The 22482-nt window shown below is 39.7% G+C and overlaps 1 protein-coding gene across 1 annotated transcript in view; it reads left to right on the top strand.

Annotated features, from left to right (window-relative positions):
- The window catches only part of zmat4 (zinc finger matrin-type 4), a 144873-nt gene that overhangs the window by 38157 nt on the left and 84234 nt on the right, over positions 1–22482 (top strand). The window contains exon 3 of the mRNA XM_022752943.1: positions 12130–12219. Coding sequence (XP_022608664.1) covers positions 12130–12219 — 90 coding nt within the window. The remainder of the gene's footprint in view (positions 1–12129; positions 12220–22482) is intronic.

The following is a 22482-nucleotide window of genomic DNA, read 5'->3' as shown; positions in this document are numbered from 1 at the left end:
GGACAACTTGTTGACAAAACAGGCCAGTTATCAGGTGTTTTATGTCTGAAAATCTTATTTTCTTAAGACAACTGAGAAAAACCTATTTTGCCTGTTTTTAACACAAATCAACTTGTTTTCAGCATCGTAGGAGTCTGGTTTCCTGATGTTTGTGACGCAAAGGCTTCACTGATGTTGAGATGAGAGCTGCAACGATTAGTCAATTCATTAATTAGTCGATCGCAGAAAAATGAATCTCCAACTATTTTAATGATTGACTAATTATTATTTAACTAATTTTTTAAGCAAAGCTGTCAACACATGCGGATTCCAGCTTCTCCAATATAAGAGTTTGATGCTTTGTTTGTCATGTTTATACACTTTGAGCTGTGATACATTATACCAGAACTTTTTTCACTGTTTTCTGACATTTCTTAAAGCGATTAATTGATTTATCGAGAAAATAATCTGCAGAGTAATTGATAATAAAAATAATCGTTAGTTTCAGCCCTGGTCGAGATCAGATTGCACGATACCAGTGTGTTAATGGCCTGACTTGGCAGATGTGAGGCATCAAGAACAGAAATGAGTGTCTGGTGCCACAATTTGTCATTTTTTTTATCCCATATGGTTTATCAACCAATCAGCATCTTTGTTCAAGACTGGATTTTAACCATTGGGAGCTTACAGGATGTGCTCTGTAATAGACATGGACGTTCTGTAGGACTAGACAAAAAAATACCAGTACCTGCCTATAGCTGATGTTACAGCAACACATTTGACAAGCTCACCTCTTCTCATTGCTTTATGTTTTTTCAGTTGTCACATTGGTTCCCAAATGTATGGTAATAACATGTTTCTGTCTACATGATTAGCACAAATATGATCAATTTGTTCACAAAAGTTAAATTTCACTCTGAGCTAATAAAATGCAGTAGAAAAAGCAGCAGCTCTTCCCATGGGGGAAAAAAAAACCAAAACTCAAGAGATCTATTTTAAAACATAAGGACGTCACTACGGATGGATTTAAAGAACAGGAAGACCAGCGAGTTTGCTGAAAAACAGTAACTGCAGCTGTTATTTTCACTGAGGTGGTGAAAAATTACCCACATGAGGATGGGTGGAATTAAAGTCACTGACCAGAGAAGGTAATGTTAAATAAACCTCCTGGCTGTTTCCTTGTTCTGCACGAGGCTTCTGTGACCCGTTATGAAACACTGTAATTAATAACATTAAATAACTGGATTTAATGCTATATCCCAGGGTGGACTCATCCATGGTCCTCCCACATTTTTTAAAGGGTAAGTATACCCTCAAATTCTGCTTGAACCCTCTCTGACAGCACTTTTAAAAAACGCAAAAACAGAAGTGAGGGAGCGACGACTGTAGGAGGTGTGGCCTCGTTGCTATGTAATGTGTGATGTGGGGGGGTCAGGTGGCACTGGGGAGACTGTCTGACCAGTCAGAGCTAACCAGACATGATAATTCACTGTCAGGCCTCTCTGTCCACTGTCAGGGAGTGTGGTGACAGTCACTGGAAGCTTATTTATGGCCCTTTGATAGAGTAACAGTGTGGGTACCTGTGTTGTAGCTGAGCTAGCGGCTCCACTATGTGAAGCAGCTCAGTATGTTTGTTGGGTAGTGCCAGTACATAGCCACACACCCTGTTTTTTGTCACAGTTAACATTACCGTTCTTTAGGGCTGAGCAATTAATCAAAATTTTTTTTCAAAATCGCAATAATATGGCCATGTGCCAAGAGTTTTTTGATAAAGGTAAAATACGTCACAACTACGAAGGGGTATTAAGGCCATCAATGAGAAAAAAATGAGAGGAGGAAGATTTTTTTTTTTTTTCATTATGCACTTCGAGAGAGATGTAACCAACAATATTTGTCCATTTTCTGCTACTTCAGTTTGCACGAATGCGGCGACCTCCCAAGCTTGTGTGGTTTTACTTCTGAACAGACACATTTTTCAGCACAATTTCTTCAAAGTCCTAATGCTGACAACTACGCTGTGTTTATGAGCCAAAAGAGAAAGAAGTTCTCTGTTGCTAAAGCTGATTCTGAAGTAAACTTTCATCAGTTGATACAAGGCATCTTGTAGAGGCAGTCATACGCGCTTGTTTGATATTGTCTCAAAAGGTCGACATTAATCTCGAAATGTCAAGTTTATTCTCGACATTTTGACTTTATTCTGGAAAGGCAGAATTAAAATAAAATTCTTTCTCTTCTGACGCAGTGCGACTTTATTCTCAGCCACTGGTCTGCTTTTCATACTTGATGCAACCACAGTTGTAGGTGTCAACATATGAGATGGACCTCAGAGTGTTTCCTGAGAGAAAAGCAGCTCAACCAAACTTTCAAACACAAGCAGACACAAAGAAGAATGAGCAGAATAGCAATGTTTACACACAGTACGTTTGGTTGAAAAAAAAATTACAAATTCACATGACTATACAACACTCAATAATCCATTTATGTAGCATCACAGAAAATTAATCCTACCCAAAACGTATGCCTGAAAAGCTCAGTCTCTAGCAGTGCTACTTTGCATAAAAAAGGAATTTTAAATAGCGGATTTAAAACATTGTATGGTGTTTCGAAGTGCACATAATGAAACGTTTGGAATTTCAAAACAATCGTGTCCAGTGTTTCCTTCAGGGAAAGTTGTTATTTTCATTACATGACACAATTATTTCTGCTGCTGCCCGGCTTCACATTCAAATGCATACAGATATTCACACTAGGGAGCTGCCCAGTACAACCACAGCCTGCAGCTGGTAGCCACGATGGAGCAGTGTGGATTAAGTTCTTGGCTCAAGAGCATTTTAAGCCAGCAGCTGGTCAGAGTGAGCTGCTCCGCTGTTGTTATCTTGGCAGTGCCTAACTCCTGGCTGATCAAAAAATGAGCAAAGAGGAGGGCATATGTGGAGCTGAGGCGTTAGTTATATAAAAGTGAGTTATATAAAAATTCACCCCATGTACAGTTGTCATGAAGGAGGAAATTAGCCGTGGAGACCAAAACCGGTTTTTGTGCCAGATGGTAAACATGTTTATTTCTGCTGTAAAGCTGGGTGTTTTAATTTGGAAGTCTATGGGGATTGACTCACTTTTGGAGCCAGCTTCGAGTGGCCACTGAAGGAGCTGCAGTTTTTGGTACTTCAGTATTGGCTTCATTTTTCAGCCCGGAATGTTACTGCTTGGTTAGGTCATGTAGTATGCAGAGAAACTGATGGGCAGCATTGTTTCTTTTAGCCACGACTATTCCACAAACCTAATTATGTTTATTATTGTCACCATGACGATAACCCCGACTCTGACCCTTAACCCTTAACCCTTTAACCTTAAAGACAAACTTATTGTAACCCAAACTATGATCTTTTCCTAAACTTAACTAGATAGGTTTTGTGCCTCAGCCTCAAACCATGATCATTTCATAAGTTTAACAGTGTGTTTATTATTGTAACCATGACAACAAAGGTCCAGTACACTATTGTGCTATTTTAGGAGAGGCTCCTATGTGGTGTATCATATCAATGACCTATGTGCTCGTTCAGCTTGGAGGACTTGTTGGGCAGCTGTTTAGATGGAAGAGCGCTCATACATTTTCTACTACATCACATCCTCCCCCACATATCATTTATATTCCTGAATATCAGTTCTGTATATGAGAAGGGTCACTTTTTATTATTTCCAATTAGAAACAAGGCTAGCTTATAATTGGCAGTTGTATTACCGTCTTATTTGGTCTAGTATTTGTCCCTTGTACTCCCCCACCCTGGCTGTGGCGAGTGGAACGCCTGAGCCTACAGAAGTGCTGATCAGCTCACTGATGTAGTGGTAATGCATTATGGATTTTTCTTCGGCCCTGATTATGTCAAGCGTGCACTTAGCTTCCCTCTCATACAAGCATGTTCTGCAGAGGAGCTGTTCTAATATAGTTCAGTTAAAATCTCAGTAAGGGTTCCCTTCTTCTTATCAAGAATCTTCAGACCGGCTCAAACATACCTGTACAAGAATAAATCGCTAGTATGTTGGAAAATATACAGTATAATGACCTGCAGGCTACCATCAGTCACTTGAGTGTATCTTCCATCAGTCAGCTTCTCAGAAGTGCATGGATCTTCTCACTGATCTACCTGCACAGTGTTTCCTGCTGGTTTCTTCAGTCTCTTGTGTTTCTGAGTTCTTTATAATATTCTGCTTGTTTTGGCCCATTTACTCCAAATCATATACCTTACAATTGTCCATGCCATTTTCCAAACATCACGTAGTGTATGAATGAATTCTTCCTTTCCTCCGGTTCATTAGATTCCGTTTGGCATGAATAGCTACCTGCAGACACTCAAGTCCGTATAGTACATCAGATAAACAAACACAATCAAAGTAGGGGGTAGGAGAAAGTTCTCCCAGTCCCACTAATCACAAGTCAAGCTCATGGTGGCACTAGAGGAAAAGTCAGGGAATCTCCAAAGTCAATAAGTAAACTCCTCTGCAGACCATTAATAGATGTACAAACTTTAAAGCCACCCCATCCAGTTTGTTGAGATGTTTCAGTCTGGGTGAAAGTGGTGGACCGACTGCCACTGCCATCCTTAGTGCTACACTCTAGCTGTGTTCAAGTTCAGGGGCCACATTCTTCAGAGGCTGCATTTGAAGACCGATTTCATCACAGCAGCGTGACTAGACATTTTGAAGGCTTCTTCAAATGATCTGTTGGATCCTTCATTTCTCAGCCACATTTGATCCTTCATGGGCCAATATATCCCAAGATTCATTGCGCGCAGATAATGAAAGCAAACACTGACAGAGAGCCTGAGGATTACACTTCTAAATGTACGTTTTTTTTGGTTTTAATCTCAGTTCAACAGCTAATAGTACAACTGTTAAAACCAATGGCTTTAAAACCTCAAGTTTTTGAGAAAAAAAAGTTACTGGTTGTCAAGATTGCTAGGTGACAGGAGCCACACTTTGCGACACAACTTTTAGGGCGGGCACAGATGATGACCCAAAGCTAAAATCTTTCGTAAACCATGCCGTCTCATTTTGGTTCGGTCTTCGCGGTCTACGATGGCTATGAAAGACTACACTTTCGTGGACAAAAATCTACCACTTTTTATGATATCCATTTGCTGTCTTCACATTCACCATGTTTAATACAGCTCACCGGGATTTTTGTCTCTTTTGTGATCAGTAGTGGGATGATTTTCACCACATCTAACTGAAGCTGACCTCACAAACGCAAGATACTTTTAGTATGCACACAGAGCTCAGTTATATCTCGATATGTTTTCTGCTTGTTTCGCTGGTTTGAAAGATGCAGTGCAGATTTAACATTTGGTAGAGTACAGTGGGAGGAGGCGACAGGGGACCCGCTGACAGAAAATAGAGCCAAGATAAAAAAACTCCCACATGAATGACATCAGCTTTCCGAATGCACACTTTCATCAAATTTTCAAATGAACCAGTTATGGAACAAGCTAGTCAAACTTGTTTTCCATAACAAATTTAGAAATAGTTGTTGCAGAAAATACTTGACACTGCCTCTAAGGAGCTATTACATCTGCTCTAACAGAGGTGGCCTAGCTGTTCTGTGTGGACTACATCTACAGCATCTTCGTTCAAGAGCGCTCGTTCGTTTTGGGAACTTCCTGACTCTTCGAGCTGACCTCATCCCACAAAAAAACTGGAACAATGGAACATTGTAAATGGTTAACAAGGTAGAGATGTAAAATATTTCACTTATGGGAATAGTTTGACATTTTGTTTTTTCAGTCAGTTAATATATCATAGCATTGAGCACAAAGCAAAAGAGGGACACTACAGCCCAGAGAGTACCATCTTATTCCTGTTACCTTAAACTGAAAATGAGTGGTTTGCAGGGTCATGAGCAGGACTATGTCTTGACCAAGAGCAAGGAAGTTGTTGCTCCTAGCCAAGAAATACACATAACCTCCTGCTAGACATGAAACTGTATAGAAATTTAGTATCATGATTATAGTGACCAAAATTATCATGGTTATCAGTATTAGCACGGTATTGGTAAAATGACTGAAAATGTTCAAAAAGTAATAAACAGCAAAATAATAACATGTCCAAAACATCTATGTCATAAGGGACCAGTATCAGTACTCGGTTTGCCTGCTGCATGTCCACTGTGTAAACGAGGGAATAACAGATTTATTTATTTTTCCTGCTGACACAGTAGACACTCCTGTCATCTGTCCAGCGTGATGTTACACCAGAAGCACCGTGGCTACACTGTGCTCGAGGATGAAATGGTGAGCTGCAGCCCTTTTCAAAAACACATAATCACTGATCAAAGCGTCTCACACAGAGGCTCAGCGGCTACAGCTCACTGTTTCTCTCCCGCATCTGTGTGTGCACTCTGTGGTCATGTGACATTGCTCTGGACAGAAAGGCAAACTTGTCTAGCTAGTGTAAACGGAGTCAATTGCCTTTTTTTTTTTAGCAGGTTTCCTCACTTTAAAAAAAAAAAAAAAAAAAAAAAAAAAAAACAGCTTACACCCACTAACTTTGGTGTAAAAAAGTTTAGAAGGCTAAAAAATCTCTGGAGCAGAGTTGTCACTGCTTTCCACCATGTTTTGATTGACACATAACAAACCCACATTGCTTGCCGCCCATGCGGCTGGGAGACTGTTGCTGGTTGATGCCGTATGTGAACGTGAGCCAAATTAACCACAGTAATTAACCATGTCAATCAGCCACGGTTATAGTGATCATTTAAACGGTAATACTAACCGCCTGGCATTTCTACCGTGATATAGCGTGAAACAGGTAACCGTTTCATATCCACCTCCTGCAGTGTGTCGTGTTCTTTCGCTAGTTAAACGAATATGTTATGATATTTTAATTAATGAGATTTAGAGGTGCTGGTTGGTGGGTTTTGTTTCCTTTGGACACAGCCAGACCAGCTGTTTCCCCTTGTTTCCTGTTCTTAGGGGGGAAGAGAAGTCTTACAACCAAAATCTTACCTCCTTTTAAAATGCAGCAGTTAGTGCTCGGAAGACCTACAGCACCAGTCTTTGTCTTCTGATGTACACTGCTTTGATGCTAAGCAGACTGCAGAAGTAGTTGTGATTGTATATGCAGCTGGCCCCACTTGGTAAATAGGAAGTTATGCAAATAAATGAAAAAATATCACATATTTACAATTACAATTAGAATAATGAGCAAATACATAGGTTTTCAAATGGGCAACTCTAAAGGCCAGTGTGCACAATAGCCCATTAGCTGAAATGTCTCCTGTGAGTGGGTGAAGTGGAGCCTCTGTATCCAGTTTGGAGTTGGAAGTGTTTGCACTGCAGAAACATCTCTCTGCTGCAAAGAAGAGATGTAACCTCAGTGTGTAAAAAAATCACTTTGGGGGGACATAACAAATAACGTGCACCAGAAGTGCAATTGATTGCAGCTTACCAAAAAAAGAAAAAGGAAAAAAAAAAAATATTTCAGGGAGGTGAATCAATGCCCAGCCAACTGTAAAATGATGACTTTTTGATGTGGTAGCTATCAGCAGTGACCTCATAGGAAATTGATGTCAAACTCTGGTTGATTGTCTTGTTCCTGTGCTCCATGAAAGACAAATGTGGAATAACATTTTCCCCATATTCATTATCCTTAATTGCATGGCAAAATAAATCTAAAATTTATATTTTGAGACACAGGAACACACAGTTGGAACAGTACAAAGCTGATTCTGCCATCGTAGGAAAAGCAGTCCTGTGAATTATTTTACTCTGATTATTTAGTGGTAAGTTGGAGAGAAAATTTGAATTTTAAATGCTCAAATTTTCTGTCTTTGTTCTCTCTGAGTTTGAATCATCTCTGCTGCTGCTGCTGCTGCTGCAGTGGATAATACTACATGAATAAAACCACTTCACATTCCCAAAATACATAAGTAACAAGACTCAGGTTTTTACACAGTGGCAGAATGTGCTTTGTTCTTCTACAAGTGTCATTATCAATTTTCGTTTTCTTACTGTAAATACTGCACTTATTCACAAAGGAGGCGATGAAAGCAGGGCAGGTTTTAATGAAAAGTGTGATGAGTGAGCTGCCATGTGTCCTTCATGCTTTCCAAGATTGATCAATTTTTCCTCAAAGAAGCTACGGAGATCAGGTTGCTTTATCTCTGCCAGGAAGCCAGACAGGCAAGACAAATAGATTCCTGCAGCCTCGCCCTCACCCCCTGACTGGACAGGAAGAGTTTGTCTGTCATGCCTGATGGAGCAATACGACGGGCACCTGTCCCCTCTTCACCATGCCTCGCTAGACGCTATCGTGTAACTATAACTCTTCTGTGGTTTTCCTTGACGATGAAGTGACAGCATCACAGGAGGTTTTCACTCCTCCTGCCGTATCACCTCTGATGCAGACATCTGTGACATCTAAAGCTTCTCCTCATGAAGCAGAAGCAGTTTCAGTTAATCTAATCTGTCCATCCAAAGTCTGTCTTTCCCCTGCCTTACCCCTGGCTGTGCAATCAGATCCAAGGGGGTCCAAGAAGAGTCATGCTTCAGCCTCAGTGAACTAATTATCAATTTGATCCGGTGTCAGGGAGCGCCAGCGTGCACTTCATTTGACAGTGCTCTGTTATTTTTGATGGGACTTCTACCCAGCACAGATCGAAGACAGATCCCTGACTCAGGCGTGTGTATGGGGAAGGGAAGGAAAAGCAAAGTGCCATGTTCAGGTGGAGTCTTTTTGTAAACAACGCGTGACTCAGATTGATGTAACTCGACACAATAATTCAGCCTGGTTCAATATCGTTCGGCCTTTTGCTCTAAAAGCATATTTTATCAGGGAGTTACCTGAATTGTGAAAGCAAAGCACTTAAAGTGGCAATTTTTCATCACAATATTATTAATACATGACAGTGATTACCCAGAGTGTTTACTCTGTGCAGCAGTGGGGGGGTTCAGCGGGTAGTTTAAGGTCTCTGTTGTACGGATTCTTCGGCTAGGCTGACATTTGTATTCCAGTCTTTGTATTTAAATAGTGAGGTTAGACTATGAGGGCAGTTTTGAATGGTGAATGGTTGGAACATGAATAGGTTGTCTAGGTTGTCACCTTCCACCTTCCAGTGAGGGTGGTATGAATATGTCCTATGTGCAAATGCCAAAAATAGCTCCATCTCATGAGATGACTTGGTAACTCTGAGGAGTTGGAAAAGATGGATGGATGTTTTGTTTATTTTAGGTAATTCTCTGTTTAAGGGATTTTGGCAAAAATATTTAAAGTATAATAACTTACTCATATACTGTAGTGCTTATTTTGCAAACCTAATTTGCTGACCAAACCACTATGTCATGATTTATTTAGGGCTGATCCGACACCACTTATCTCTTCCAAAACAATTTCCAATTCTTCAAATCAGTATATTGGTTGACCTATATTGTACTTACATATATCCGTCCCAAAGTCTGTAAATATATGTTGATATTAGTGGGTTCCAAAAAATCTTAGACCACTTTTCCAGAATGCAAAGACCAAGGTGTAGTACATTTTTTACCTTTTTAGTGACAGCCGCAGTGAGAGAGAGACAGAGACAGGAAAGTCAGGGAGAGAGAGAGAGTAGGGGGGATGACATGCAGCAGAGGGCCGTGAATCGGATTTGAACCCGTGGCTGCTGCAGGTAGGACTGAGCCTCGGTGGTACGCACTCTACCAGGTGGGCCACTGGGGCGCCTCAAAGACAGACATATTTATAATGATTGAGAAATGAATAAGAAAGACATATATGCATATAGACTTTTTAAATGTATGTTGTTTCAGTTAATTTAAACATATATAAATTAATTATATATTGTTAAAATATATAGTCAAAACATTTTATATAAAAATTCAGTAGATAAATATTTTTAATATATGTACACATATAAATTTTACTGTGGGTATTTCGTATATGTTATAAACTTATATATCAGTATATATGTGATAATAATAAATCCCCTTATAGGGGAGGACATATGGCAACATCACTCTTGATACAGGGACATGCAGTATATGTTATGTATTAGAAATCTTTATCCTTCTAATTTTCTGTTCCAATCTGTGAGAGACTGATTGAGTCACCCCTCTGTGTTTAAAATAACATGATGCTGCAACCGAACATTGCTTTTTAAATATTGGGAGATTTAAATCCAACACAGATTACAGACATATTACTTTAACTCCTTTCAAATGTAATTATTGTATTCTAGGACGATTATGGACTGAAAATTGGATTTTGCATTTTCTGTTCAATGGCGCCCTGGAGGCTTAGGGTTTAAGGCACTGACCATGAACATCCCCAGCTCATGTCCAATTTAGGAGCTTTGTTGCATGTCATTCCTCATCCGTCTCTCTCTTCATTTCCTGTCATTGTCCAGTGTCTGGTATCTAACAAAAATATTAATAATGACAAAAAAACACTGGCTTAAAACATCCTCTTTCAGGGTGGAATATCTGTGGGGAAATATGGCGTAAACAGAGAGTGATGTAGTTCCCAGGCTGTTTGGAATAATTAGAAGACCAGTTGATGTTGCCCATATGAAACAAAGTGTAAACACGACAACGACATCATCACCTTTTGAGTTGAACAGTTGCTTAGATGTCCAGCAGTTGCAGAAAACATAATCATTCACCTAGAGTTGTGTTTGTGTGTTCTGATGACTTTTAATCCAACATTCATTCTCTTTTAGCTCTGTTTTTGAGGGAAATATCTGGCTGTTTAGCTGCTAAATTCTCCACTATGTTCACCAGGTATTATGTATACGTCTCATATACATATACATATTGTTTTCATATTGTTATTGATGCATTATTATTAAAAATATTATAGATATTATAATATTATAGACGTAAAGTGAAACAAAGTAACTGCAGTGCACAGACAATTAGACAAACAGAGGCTTGACAGTTCATCATGGCTCAGTGTTTGTGGAGCCTGTGGAGAAGGGCAAACTGCTTCATATTAAATTTGCTCTCTTTGGACCCCTGCGTAAAGGCAGGTAAACCTTGTAGTTTAAGTTACCACATGTGTGATATCTGGGGATGTGAAGGAAGACATGGCAAATGATTACTCACACATAAATGTATGCAGTATACATTATAGCACTTTTTTCTGGTTCAGATTTCCCTTATTTGTGTGGTGTTTCATGAGTCCTCTGATATCACTTTTTTCTTCATTTCACAGAAATCAGAGTGAAAGCATACAAACATGATAATAGAAATGGGTGAAAATGGGATATTACTTTCAGGCCTCCTGAGTCCAGGTGTAGTCTGAGTCTAATCCAGTTTCAAACCTGTCAGTATATGTATAACACTGAGACTCAGCTTGGGCGATATCCAAAATTGTGTACAGTCCAGCCCAAATATCATGATATACGATATTATCATATAATATAATAACAATATAATTATATTGTTGTGTTTTATATTTCAGTTTTTGTTTTTTTTCTTTTTTAAATAATACATAATTATATTATTGTATTTTATGTTTCAAGTGATTTTTCATATATAATTGTGATATTGTATTTATTATTGTTATCATTATAGCATCTTTAAATAAATTAGTTCAAGGTAAAATAAAGAAGTTGAGGGCCTGCCCCTTATAGAAAAACCACATGAAGTTCACATGTGCAAAATCACATGATCACATGTGAAATTTAACATGTGAAAACATGTTAAAATCACATGTAAAATGTATGGAACACGTGCTGGCATGTGGGAAACATGGTTTTTGAACATTTTTGATTTGTAGTGTGTGAAGCCCATATATTAAGCCATGTGAAATCTTTGGGAATACATGTGAAACCCATCTATATAGTTTGTTGTTTGTTTCCGTGTTTGTCAGTAATCGCATAACTGCACTTGTTGAATATGTTATGGTGAAAATCTGCAGTATTTGTGACATGTTACAACATGTAGTAACATGTTTTCCACATGTGCTAAACATGGTTCCACATGCTAAACGATGTGGTACTGTGACACGTGTGATCAAATGTAGAACACATGCATCCACATGTGGTAAAAGATGGGAAATTCATGTGGCTTTTCCATAAGGGGCAGCACCTGAGAAGACCTCATCAAAACATCAAACGGCTTTCTGCTTTACTAATATTTTTCTGCCCCTTCTCTCCTCCAGAGTCGGAAACACGCCAATAAAGTGCGACTGTATTACATGCTACATCCTGTGGATGGAGGCTGCCCCGCCAAGAAGCTCAGAACAGACAATGTGAGTCCTGTTTGAATTCTACACCGTACCGTCCGTCCTGCTGCATGTCTCTCCACGGTCTCAGTAATCACAGACAAACATGCACACATCAGTCCACAGAAACCTTTATTGTTAATGGATTTTCCTGCTTTTCCCAACGTGACCCCCCCCCCCCCAAGCACACATCACTACACACTCCCCGCTCTGTGTCAGAGTGGCTGACAGATAAACAGCAGTGTTTCTAGACCAATGAACAATGCGACAGTGACGACGCTGTGGTTGGATGCCAGGGGATGCCAACCTTTCATCAAACACAAAGACACATTGTGAGTTATCCAGCCCTCCCGGTCCTCCCTGTCATGTCAATTGAAAGTACATGACATCTTTGACAGACACAATTATGCGGCCTGTCATTCCCTGTTCGATAAGTGTTTGGGTGGTGATGTGTGTATTTTGGTTATTGAAGCCTTTTACAGCTTGAAGCAACTTCTGTTCCTCTTCGTCTGCATCAGGGAGAGACAAAAACATGGTTTCTACGTCCCACTTACCCAGATAAGCATCACGATGTTGAGATTTCATTGAGCATGTAGAGACTTTATGTCAGTGTCACAGTGAACTGGGCATTTTCAATCTAAACTCCTTTCAGGTGGAGTTCAGGTTGATGGAGGAGAGGCTGTAGTGGGGAGATTGGAGTGAAGGGGCCGAGGTCCTCTCTGTGATTACTGGGGTTTTTTCCAGCTATCAGTCTGGAAATCTGGGTTTCTGAAGCAGATAAGAACACATCAGGGACTCTATTGCTGTCTCTCGCTGCCTCAGCTCTTCATCCAGCCCTGCTATTCTGTTTCTGTTTCACTGTACATTTTCCCGCCAACCCGTCGCTCTCGTCCCTGCCTCTGTCTCTTTTTGTTCTTATCTCTTCCCTGTTTCCCCGTCACACACCTCTGCAGATCTGTTTCCTCCATCCCTTTACTCGTGCCTCTTATTTTCCTTTTCTTCCTATCCTCTTCTTTCCTGACTTTTCCTTTCCTGTCAGAAACTTGCCTTTCCTGCCTTCTACTTTCCTATCCTTTCATTTCATTTCCTCTCCTCTACTTTACTTGTTACTACTTTCCTATCTAACCCATCTCCCCCTCTTTGCCTCTCGTCTTTATCTCCCCTATGTTTCTTCTGTTCCATGCCTGTGCTCATCAGTTTGTTCCCTTATTCCCTTTTCTCTTGTTTCCCTCTTCTATTCGTTCTTCTACTGTCCTATTCTACCCTTTCCCATTGTTTCCTTTGTATTCCTTTCATCTGTTTTTCTACTTTGCAACGTTTTCCTTTTATTTACTTTTCTCTCCATTCCTATCTTTTCCTCCACTTTCTTTTTTCCTCTACTTCTTTTTTTCTTTCCATTCCTCTACTTGTCTTTCACTGCTGTTCCTCCACTTTCCTTCCCTTCTTCTATCTCTGCGTTGTCCTCCTCACCCATTTCCATTGTTATCATTTCTCTCCTCCCTCCTCACCCTCATTTTCCCTCCCTTCTCTCCCCTCTCATGTCTTTAACTCTTGTTTCCCCTCCTCACATTTCCCCTACAAAAGGTCTTTCTCTGACTGTTTCTTTGATGCGATTTTTTGCGATCTTTGAGACACAGGAGACTCGTATTCTATCTCCTGTCAGCGTTCTGCTGATGCTTTCATCACTCCCACTGAAACCACGTGGGAGCGGAGTGATGAGTGATGAGACTCGGGTGTAGGAACAGGGACGTCACAGCTCATCATTCTTTCACTCTCCTCTGTGCGTTTCATTACCTCCTCGTCAGGCAACACAGGTACAACATACTGTTTGACCGTTTGACACACAGAGTCATACTCTGCTTTAATCTGGCACTATCCGGGCTTTGATAAGAATGATATTACTCTAATAATAATAATTTATACTGGATATATACATGTATGTGTGTGTATATATATATATATATATATATATTATATATATATATATATATATATATATGACTAAATAACACTCATTATTCAAATCTGGAGCATATGTAACCACAGTGTTTGAGTCTGCTCTGATTATCCTGTTTGTGTCATTGACAGAGAAATCATTACTTGCTGTCACTTTATTCAGTGATTTTTATCACATTTCAGTCAGGGTTTGGCTAATATTGGCTTGTGACAGGTGACTACAGACAGTGACATTATTACTGTTCCTTTATTTTGTATTCATAATCTTCTTACATATTCAACTAAAATCATCACTAAAACACTAAAAAGAAAAGAAAAGAAAAAAGAAAAGTTTTCATTGTTTTCTCCAGAGCTATTTCAGGTTGGAAAAGCTACTGAAACTGCGAGTCAGGTAGAAATTTGCAGATTCTGTACTTTAAAGCTGCACAAATCAATAGTTGTTAGCACATTTGCAATATGTCAGTGTTGTCTTTGCAATTTGTTACTCTTCCCTGAAGTGGCCAAAAATTCGAAAAGGCTTTTCACAGCAGACACTTTGACTTGTAATAGTAGGAAAAGCACAAGTGTTGCTAATAACATTAATAATAGCTCTGTTCTATTCAAGTGTTCACCTGTGCTTTTCCTAATGTGACATGTCAAAACATGTCTGTGAGAAAGGAATATTAATGCAGGTTTAAAGGAACCCTGTGGAGTTTATGACCACTACCAACACCAGGAAGCTATAAATGCAAATATAATAGTCCCTGATACCCTCAAGTAAAAGCAGTTATGCAACACTGTAAACATGAAGGCTAGTTAGAGTATTAATCACTCAAAAATCTACTATTAAAATGAAATGGTCCCTTTCACAGTGTTATGTTATATATATTATTAGATTATTATTACTGATGTATTAAAAGTTCATATTTTAAACTTTTCCTGTGTTTTATTTGAAGTGTTGATCCATAAGAAGATATATTTGTGGTTTTAAGAACCAAAAACCACCTCAATGTAGTTTTACATCTCCTCTCCCAGGCTTCTCTCTGGAGCTCTAGTAATGACAGGTCTGTGAGCCAATAAGAAGAGAGGAGGCTCTGAGCCTCTCTTCTGACTGGCTGACTGTGTTCGGAGTGATTGAATAAAAATAAGGCAGATTTTAGGTAAATACTCAGAAAAACCAAATCCTGCAACATTGGATGGTGGGTCCAGGTGGGCGGGGCTCGGGGCCTGGCTGAGAACAGTGACTGCTTTGTTGTGACATCACAAAGTTACAGAAGCCCTGACTGCTTGTTCTAAGGCTCAGTCTCTGATTACAGGCTGTGTGCATTTCTCTGTGGACTGAGCGCTTTGATACTTTCACAGTATTAATATAGAACCTAGACCTGCTTTATGATCAAAAAAGACATGGACATCTACTTTTATACAATAAATGACCTTTAATATTCAGCAGCATTTTTAATATACATAAGCAGCATTTTAATGTTGTAGCTGGTAGAAGTGCAGTCAATCAAATGTCAACTAAATATAGTGGAGTTAAAAGTACAATATTTCCCTATGAAATATAGTGAAAAATGTCATCAAATGGAAAAGTTCAAGCAAAGTACCAAAGCCTTTAAAATTGAAGGTTCAAAACTACTTTCTACCACTGCAGCATTTAAACCCTTCAACTCCACAGTGAATGTTGATAGTAAAACATATTCATGTTGGGTGATTCAGACTTGGCAAAGGGTCCAAGGTGAAAGCAGCTGTACAGTATGTATTGTATTTTTTTCCTCTGTGGCCTTTACTATTATTCCAGCTGCTCCCAGTATCAAAGCTGTTAGTATTTTGTGTATGGCTGTCAGGTAGAATCTGTGTCTGCTTTGTACTGACTGTGTTAACAGGGACGATGGGGAAATTGGTTTCTACATGCATTCGGTTGTTTTCCCAGAATCTCTGTCCATACTGCTGCATCACTGAGCAGGGGAGTTAACACTCTATTCTATTCGCTCTATTCAAGCTTCCCATGTTCATGTGACCTTGCCGCCTTGTGTCATCTAAAGGCTTGTGAGGGAAAGTTGAGCTCAGGGTTTCTATGATGTAAGTCAGTGATGTAAAGGTCAGGGAACTGTTCTGATCTTGTGAGAGCCACAGTAAACTCTGAAAAAAAAAAAGTCTGAAAGCACATTTTGATATATTTTCTTTTAACAGTTTGTGCTCCACTATTACACTGCAGTAAAAAGGATGATAATGTTGTACATGTTGTACAGGTCACCTAGCTGTATGTCCAGGAGGGCAGTAAGTAAAGATACTTTGAGACAGCGAATGGAAATCATGTTTATACCACTAAACTGCAGGAAATATGTAATTAACCAAATTACATTTTTTTTTTATTCACATAGTGAAGACAGTTGTTAATGTACATATTTAAAAAAAAATAGATTGATACTCAACATATCAGTGAAATGCTCACAGAAACCATATTAGCTTTCCACAAAAATATCTGATCTTGCAGAACAATATCCACTTGTACAGCATTATTAAACCTTTTGATGGTTCCGTTTAGACTCTCATGAACATTAGAGAAAGATTGTCGTCTGGTTTAATACAGAAAAAGTTGACGGTGGCTTCAGAAAAAGTGTTTATTTATATTTAACTAAAACCTCCATCTTTTCCTCACCTGAACCAAAGTGCTTTAGTTGCCTAAATCCCAGACAGGACTCTGGATATGAACCTGCTCACTGGTGTGACAGTTTCACCCAACCATACCAACCAGCTCCTGGCAATTCTCATGTTGATAATGTAGCACTTCATTCATTAAGAAAAAAAACAAAAACATTGCCTCATAACTAACATAAACCAGTGATTACGTTGCCACCACAGCTTAACTGGGAAAAGAATTTACTTGTCTATGAATGTAATTTCTAGGTGACACACATTAAATATGTGGCTTTGGCTGTGTGATGTAACGGCTCTCTTAGTTTCCCCATAAGCTAAATATTTTAATTTCTACTGACATTAGTGGAGGCGCCTTTCATTTCAAATGAGGTGCCCCACCCCCCCATGATTCGCTGTGACAACACTGTCTCCAGGAAATAAGTTTACATAGAACATTTACATTTCGTCATCTGGCAGACACTTTCATCCAAAACGACTTATATTGATGCAACTCTGGGTTCAGCACGTTGCCCAAGGACACTTTGGCTTTTTTATGTAGTTGTTCACATTATCTTTTAAAACTTGGCCAATATTAGACTCCAGTCATGGCCCTGATGTGAGCCACATGCACGGAAGAACAACAAGACGTCACACACAGCACTCGGTGTACGGAAGTAAACAAGGACAAGAAGTCTTCACATTGAATTTAGGATCATACTGGAAAAAAACAAAAAAAAAAACGTATAGTGTCTTCTAGTTATATTATTATGATGCCCGTTTATTTGGTCATTATATATATTTTTATATATATATATAGAGAGAGAGAGAGAGAGATAGAAGAGAGGAAGTCAGGGAATTACAAACGTGGAGGCCACAGGCCCATCAGATTCCATGTGATTTGTGCTGTTCACACTGTCATTAAACAATCAGATCTTGGTCACATAGGGGGGAAAACAATCTGACTCAGGCCACTTGGGCCTGCTGTGTGAACTTAGCCTTAGTTGTTTTCCCAATCATGTTGTGTTGACTAATGTAATTTGAATTATGTTCTCAAACACCGTTTTTCAAGTGAACGAAGCACCACACTGTATGACCCTCTCAGCAGGTGGAGTAGGTGGTCCACTGATCACCGGGCCGGCAGTTTGATCCTCAGCTCCTGTGGTCCACATGTCGAAATATCCTTGGGAAAAACACTGAACCCCAAATCGCTCCCAATGATCAAGCCAGTGCCTGGGTAACTCACTGCCATCTGTGTGTGTGTGTACAAAACCCAGGACTCACGTGTGTTAAGCAACAATGTTTTCTGAACCTTTAGTTAAGGTTCAGAAAACATCGTGGTCTCAGTTCATTGTGAAAAAAGATGTCATACTTCAACTGAATGTGACTGACTTTTTCTGTGTTAAACCAGATCATGAACCTACCATAACCTTAACCAAGTGCTGCCACATAAACATGAAATATTCCATAATGCTGCTGTTGCTACAAGTGTGTATTGTGCTGCTAGACTGGATATTGGTTTGAAAATGATCATACTTAATAATAGTTCCTCATTATGCTAACAGAAAATGTATTTGCTGTTGTACATTAGTCACATTAGTTGTTGTAAGTAAGCAGCTGCTCATATGTAAATGCGCGGTGCTGTATTCTGCTGGAGATACTGGGTTTCATGTGGGAACTAAATGTCTTGTCCGTATCACATGACAATAGAACAACAGGTATACAAGTATATAAAAAAAAAAACAAAAAAAAAACTCTTGACTGATCGATCGTTGACTTCCATGACTTGACTGCGTCATGTGTCAACACATGCTCATGCGTCATGACCTCTGGTGGGTTGAGCATTTCACCTGAGCTGTAGCAGCTGTGTGTGAAAATGTTTCCAAATTGTTCTTGACAAATAAATGACAGCGTAAAGAAAAACTCCGCTAATATGATTTAGTCAGTGACCATAAAGTCTGTAAGCCTATTGAATAAGTCGTCCTGTATTGCATTCATTTGCCTCGGGATGTATTTTGTTGTTGAGGTTTGGTTACAAACTCAGATGTCAGTCGTGTCTAAACCTACAAATCTCAGGATAAAGTTTGTTATAGCTCCAGACAACAGAAACGGGGCTATTTTAATAATGCCATGAACTGAGGAGCTGGTTTATGTATCCAGGGAGCCACGCGTATAAAAACAACAATAAAATGAGGCTCATTTATATTTAAAACCTTGGGCCTGACTTAAATTCAATGCAAATGATGCAACTTCAGGATTTCTCTCCAGGCTGTTTTATGTGCTCTGTTCAGTTCTATCCTAAAAACTAACTCCTGAGTTTACTTGTGTCTGCAGTGGTATACAGTAAAAACTCCATTATTATTATTCATCAAACCCTAATTCAGCTACAGTACGTTCCAGCTGACAGTGAATGTAGGCTGTTGCTTGTAACGAGATGCCATCCATCAGGACAGCAGCTGTCAAATCTGCCTACAGACTCACGCTTCCCTCCACATTTGAGTTTCACAACATCAGCCTGCTAATAGGCACAGGGACCTCCGTAGGATGGAGACAGAAAAATCTCTGGGTAGTGGATCTGGATGCAGAATCCTGTCAGGAGACAAGGGAGAGGGGGCCGAGGGAGGAGTTTGGAGCTGATAGAACAACTCCTCCGAGCTTCACTGGCGTGCAAATTAAATCAACCTTGGGGTTAATATCTGTTCCAGGAGAGACAGACGGCTGCTGTTTCACTGGGAGAGAGAGAGTTGGGGGGGGTTGGGTTTGGGTTTGGGGGGGTTGGAGGGGTGGACAGAGAGCGAGGCAGAGAACTTTACTATCATACTGTGTTTCTGCTGCAGCTGCTCAGCTTCCCTCTGAGAGTTCACTGTCTGCAGCCTCTTGATCTGTTGTGTGTCATCTATTATGTATTTAGATCATGTAGATGAGTTCAGTTTTACACCAAATATTTTACAGTGCATGCATTAATTTTTGAAAACACGGTGGGGTCTAAGGGAAGGCCACTGAGCAGTTACATGAAGGGGTGAATTGAGGTTTAACTGCACATTTTAAATATCTGGGTGTAACATCGTTTTAGAGAAAGTGGTTCTTCCAAGGCTCAGATGGACATGAATCTCTCCCAGTTAAAAAGGTGAGCAACTTCATCAGAAAATAAATGGTTCATTAAAAAAGATGAAGGTTCTGCATGTGGCATGTAACTGAAACAACTTCATTTGATTCTAGTCAGGAACTTTTCCTGCTTAGGTTACCTCCACAAGAAAGTCAAGCCAATGTACGTAAAAATATAAGGACTAGAGTTGCAATGATTTCAATGGTGAATTTAGATTAGGGATCGACTGATTATCAGCCTTTATCTGTGGTAATATTCAGCATTTTCCGATTATCGATATTGTTTTTTACCGATAAAGATAAAATAAATTCATTTAAAAATTCACTACTTTGACTCTGATGCAGCCGGCTGCCCCTGTCTGTAGTCAGCAATCTGGCCTGATGCAAAGTCCCGCCCACAGCACCATCTGATTGGTTACACGTAACAAGTAATAGCCTATCACGCTGAGGGCTGCTGTGTACACAGACGGTCACAGACTAGAGCAGCTCGGGTTAACTAGTGACGCTGTGTGTGGAAGGAAAGACGGCAGAAATCACTGAAGTTGTAATAAACATCACAATCCTCTACACTGAAGTTACAACAACACCACACTGTGACGAACAAGTTCATCTGTTGGTCCAAGACACACCGGGCAAGACGCTAGCACTGACCGCTAAGCTAAAGTAACTAGCAGATCTGAACAGCATGTGAACAACACCTGAATTAGTGAGAATCATTAAAAGGAGCGGAGAGCTCTGGGTGCTGGAGCAGAACTAGTGTAAGTTTAAATGCACAGCAGGAAGTTGAGTTGTGATGAAGAAAACAGCAGCATTGACTGTGTTCAGACAGAGCAGCAATAAACTCTAAATTCCAGAGACTGGAGATGAGACACTACAGCTACTGCAGCACGTCAGCAGGTGAACAGTCAGTAGCTGCTGTTACTGAAAAGACATTTTACTACAGTAGAAGTGAAATCACTGGGAAAGTGTTCTCAGACAAAAGTACAAAGCCAGTCAGTTAAATGTCTAAGTAAACGTGTTTCATTTTAAAAGGGGGAAGGGAAAGGGTAAAACATGTTATTATATAATAATAATAATAATAATAATAATCATATATGATGCAACTGTTATATTAAAGAACGTCTTTAGGCTGCCAGGTGAATAGGTTCACAGGTGAAGATGGCACCGAAATCAACCGATTATTTCCAGTCAGCCTCTTTCAGTTGATAGCAAGGTTAAGGAGTTTAGTCTGGTTAAAGTAAGAACTAATATGACATAATATGACCAAACCGCTTCAAACAAAGTGACTACAAATATTGTTAGTTCTTTTCTGTTTTTACTGTTATCATGTTTGTCAATACAGTCAGCACAGTTCCTTAAGATTAAGAGCCCAAAGGGTTAAAAAGGAGCTGTTGGGTGGAGTGGTGGCAGGGCAAGGGGCTGGATATAATAGGAGCATTTCATGTCTTTTTTTTTTTTTTTTCCTGTAATGTATTGTGATGATGCCAAAAAAATATATTCACCAAAAATAAAAAAAAGCTATGGAATCATTCTAAACCTTTAAATCAGCCGACTGTACGGTAGTTCGTCTTTTTGAAGCAGGAGGATGAGAAAATGTGTGACCAAACCAGGAGCAGCCTCACACATTGTTTCATCTTTCTTTTTTCAAGTGTCACAATGAATCTGTGTTGGGTCTGCAGTCTGACCTTAGGCCCTCGGTAAAAGGGCACATTGCCTTGATGGGAGAGGGCTCCACTTAAACTACACAGATGTGATGCGACCAGGCTGTGCTTATAAGGTGGCACTGTCTAAAAATACATTCAGCAGCACCGCCTCCAGAGGCTGTGGGACTACGTACGGCCTGGCATGGCCCGGCGTCTGGACCTGGTTGAGCTGATGGCATCTGACAACTGTACACGCTGCTGGTCATGCTAGTCGCTGTGATAACCTGCTCTCATGCAGAGGGGGAGGGGGTGTCAGTCACGTATGTTCTCAGCAGTCAGTGGTTTTAAGGACTAAGGTTAGAGAACAGCATGTTTTTTGGATTCAATCTAATCCGCTTTTGTCAGAGATGATTGTTGTTCTCTCTTGCTATGTTCAGATAGAGCCGTGAATTACATTTTACATGCCATTGATCGTCATAAAATCAAACCTGAGAGACAAACAATGAATAAACATAAAGCAGTAAGGAGGCTGCAGTTTTACCAGTTAGAGACCTGTTCAGCATGTGGGCTCCTCACTCTACTCGCTTCTAATTTCTTATTGCATTTCATTCAGTCCTCTGCTCCAATGTTTAGACAGCAGCTGGGATTCCATTTAAGCGATTTTATACAAATAGTGAAATATCAGATTTGGATAGCACCATGAGAATTGCACATTTCAGCTGAAATGTCGTCAGCAATACAGAAACATTTGAACGTTGGCTCGGGGCAGAAAGGTTCCTGCAGATAACAGTGCAGCAAATGCATTTGTGATGTGATTTATGTATTTATGTATAATTGGAAGACAGAAAAAGAGATCTGACAAAATTTGATATTATAGGTATCAAACATTTGCTGATTATAGCTTCTCAGAATACTGCTTTTCCCTCTGACATACTACAGTAAATTGAATACCTTTGGATTTTTTGAACACTGA

The sequence above is a fragment of the Seriola dumerili genome, unplaced genomic scaffold, assembly GCF_002260705.1.
Source record: "Seriola dumerili isolate Sdu_G_001 unplaced genomic scaffold, Sdu_1.0 BDQW01000017.1, whole genome shotgun sequence".
Classification (NCBI taxonomy): domain Eukaryota; kingdom Metazoa; phylum Chordata; class Actinopteri; order Carangiformes; family Carangidae; genus Seriola; species Seriola dumerili.
Note: the sequence above shows the minus strand (reverse complement) of the source record. Positions and strands in the feature narration are given on the sequence as shown.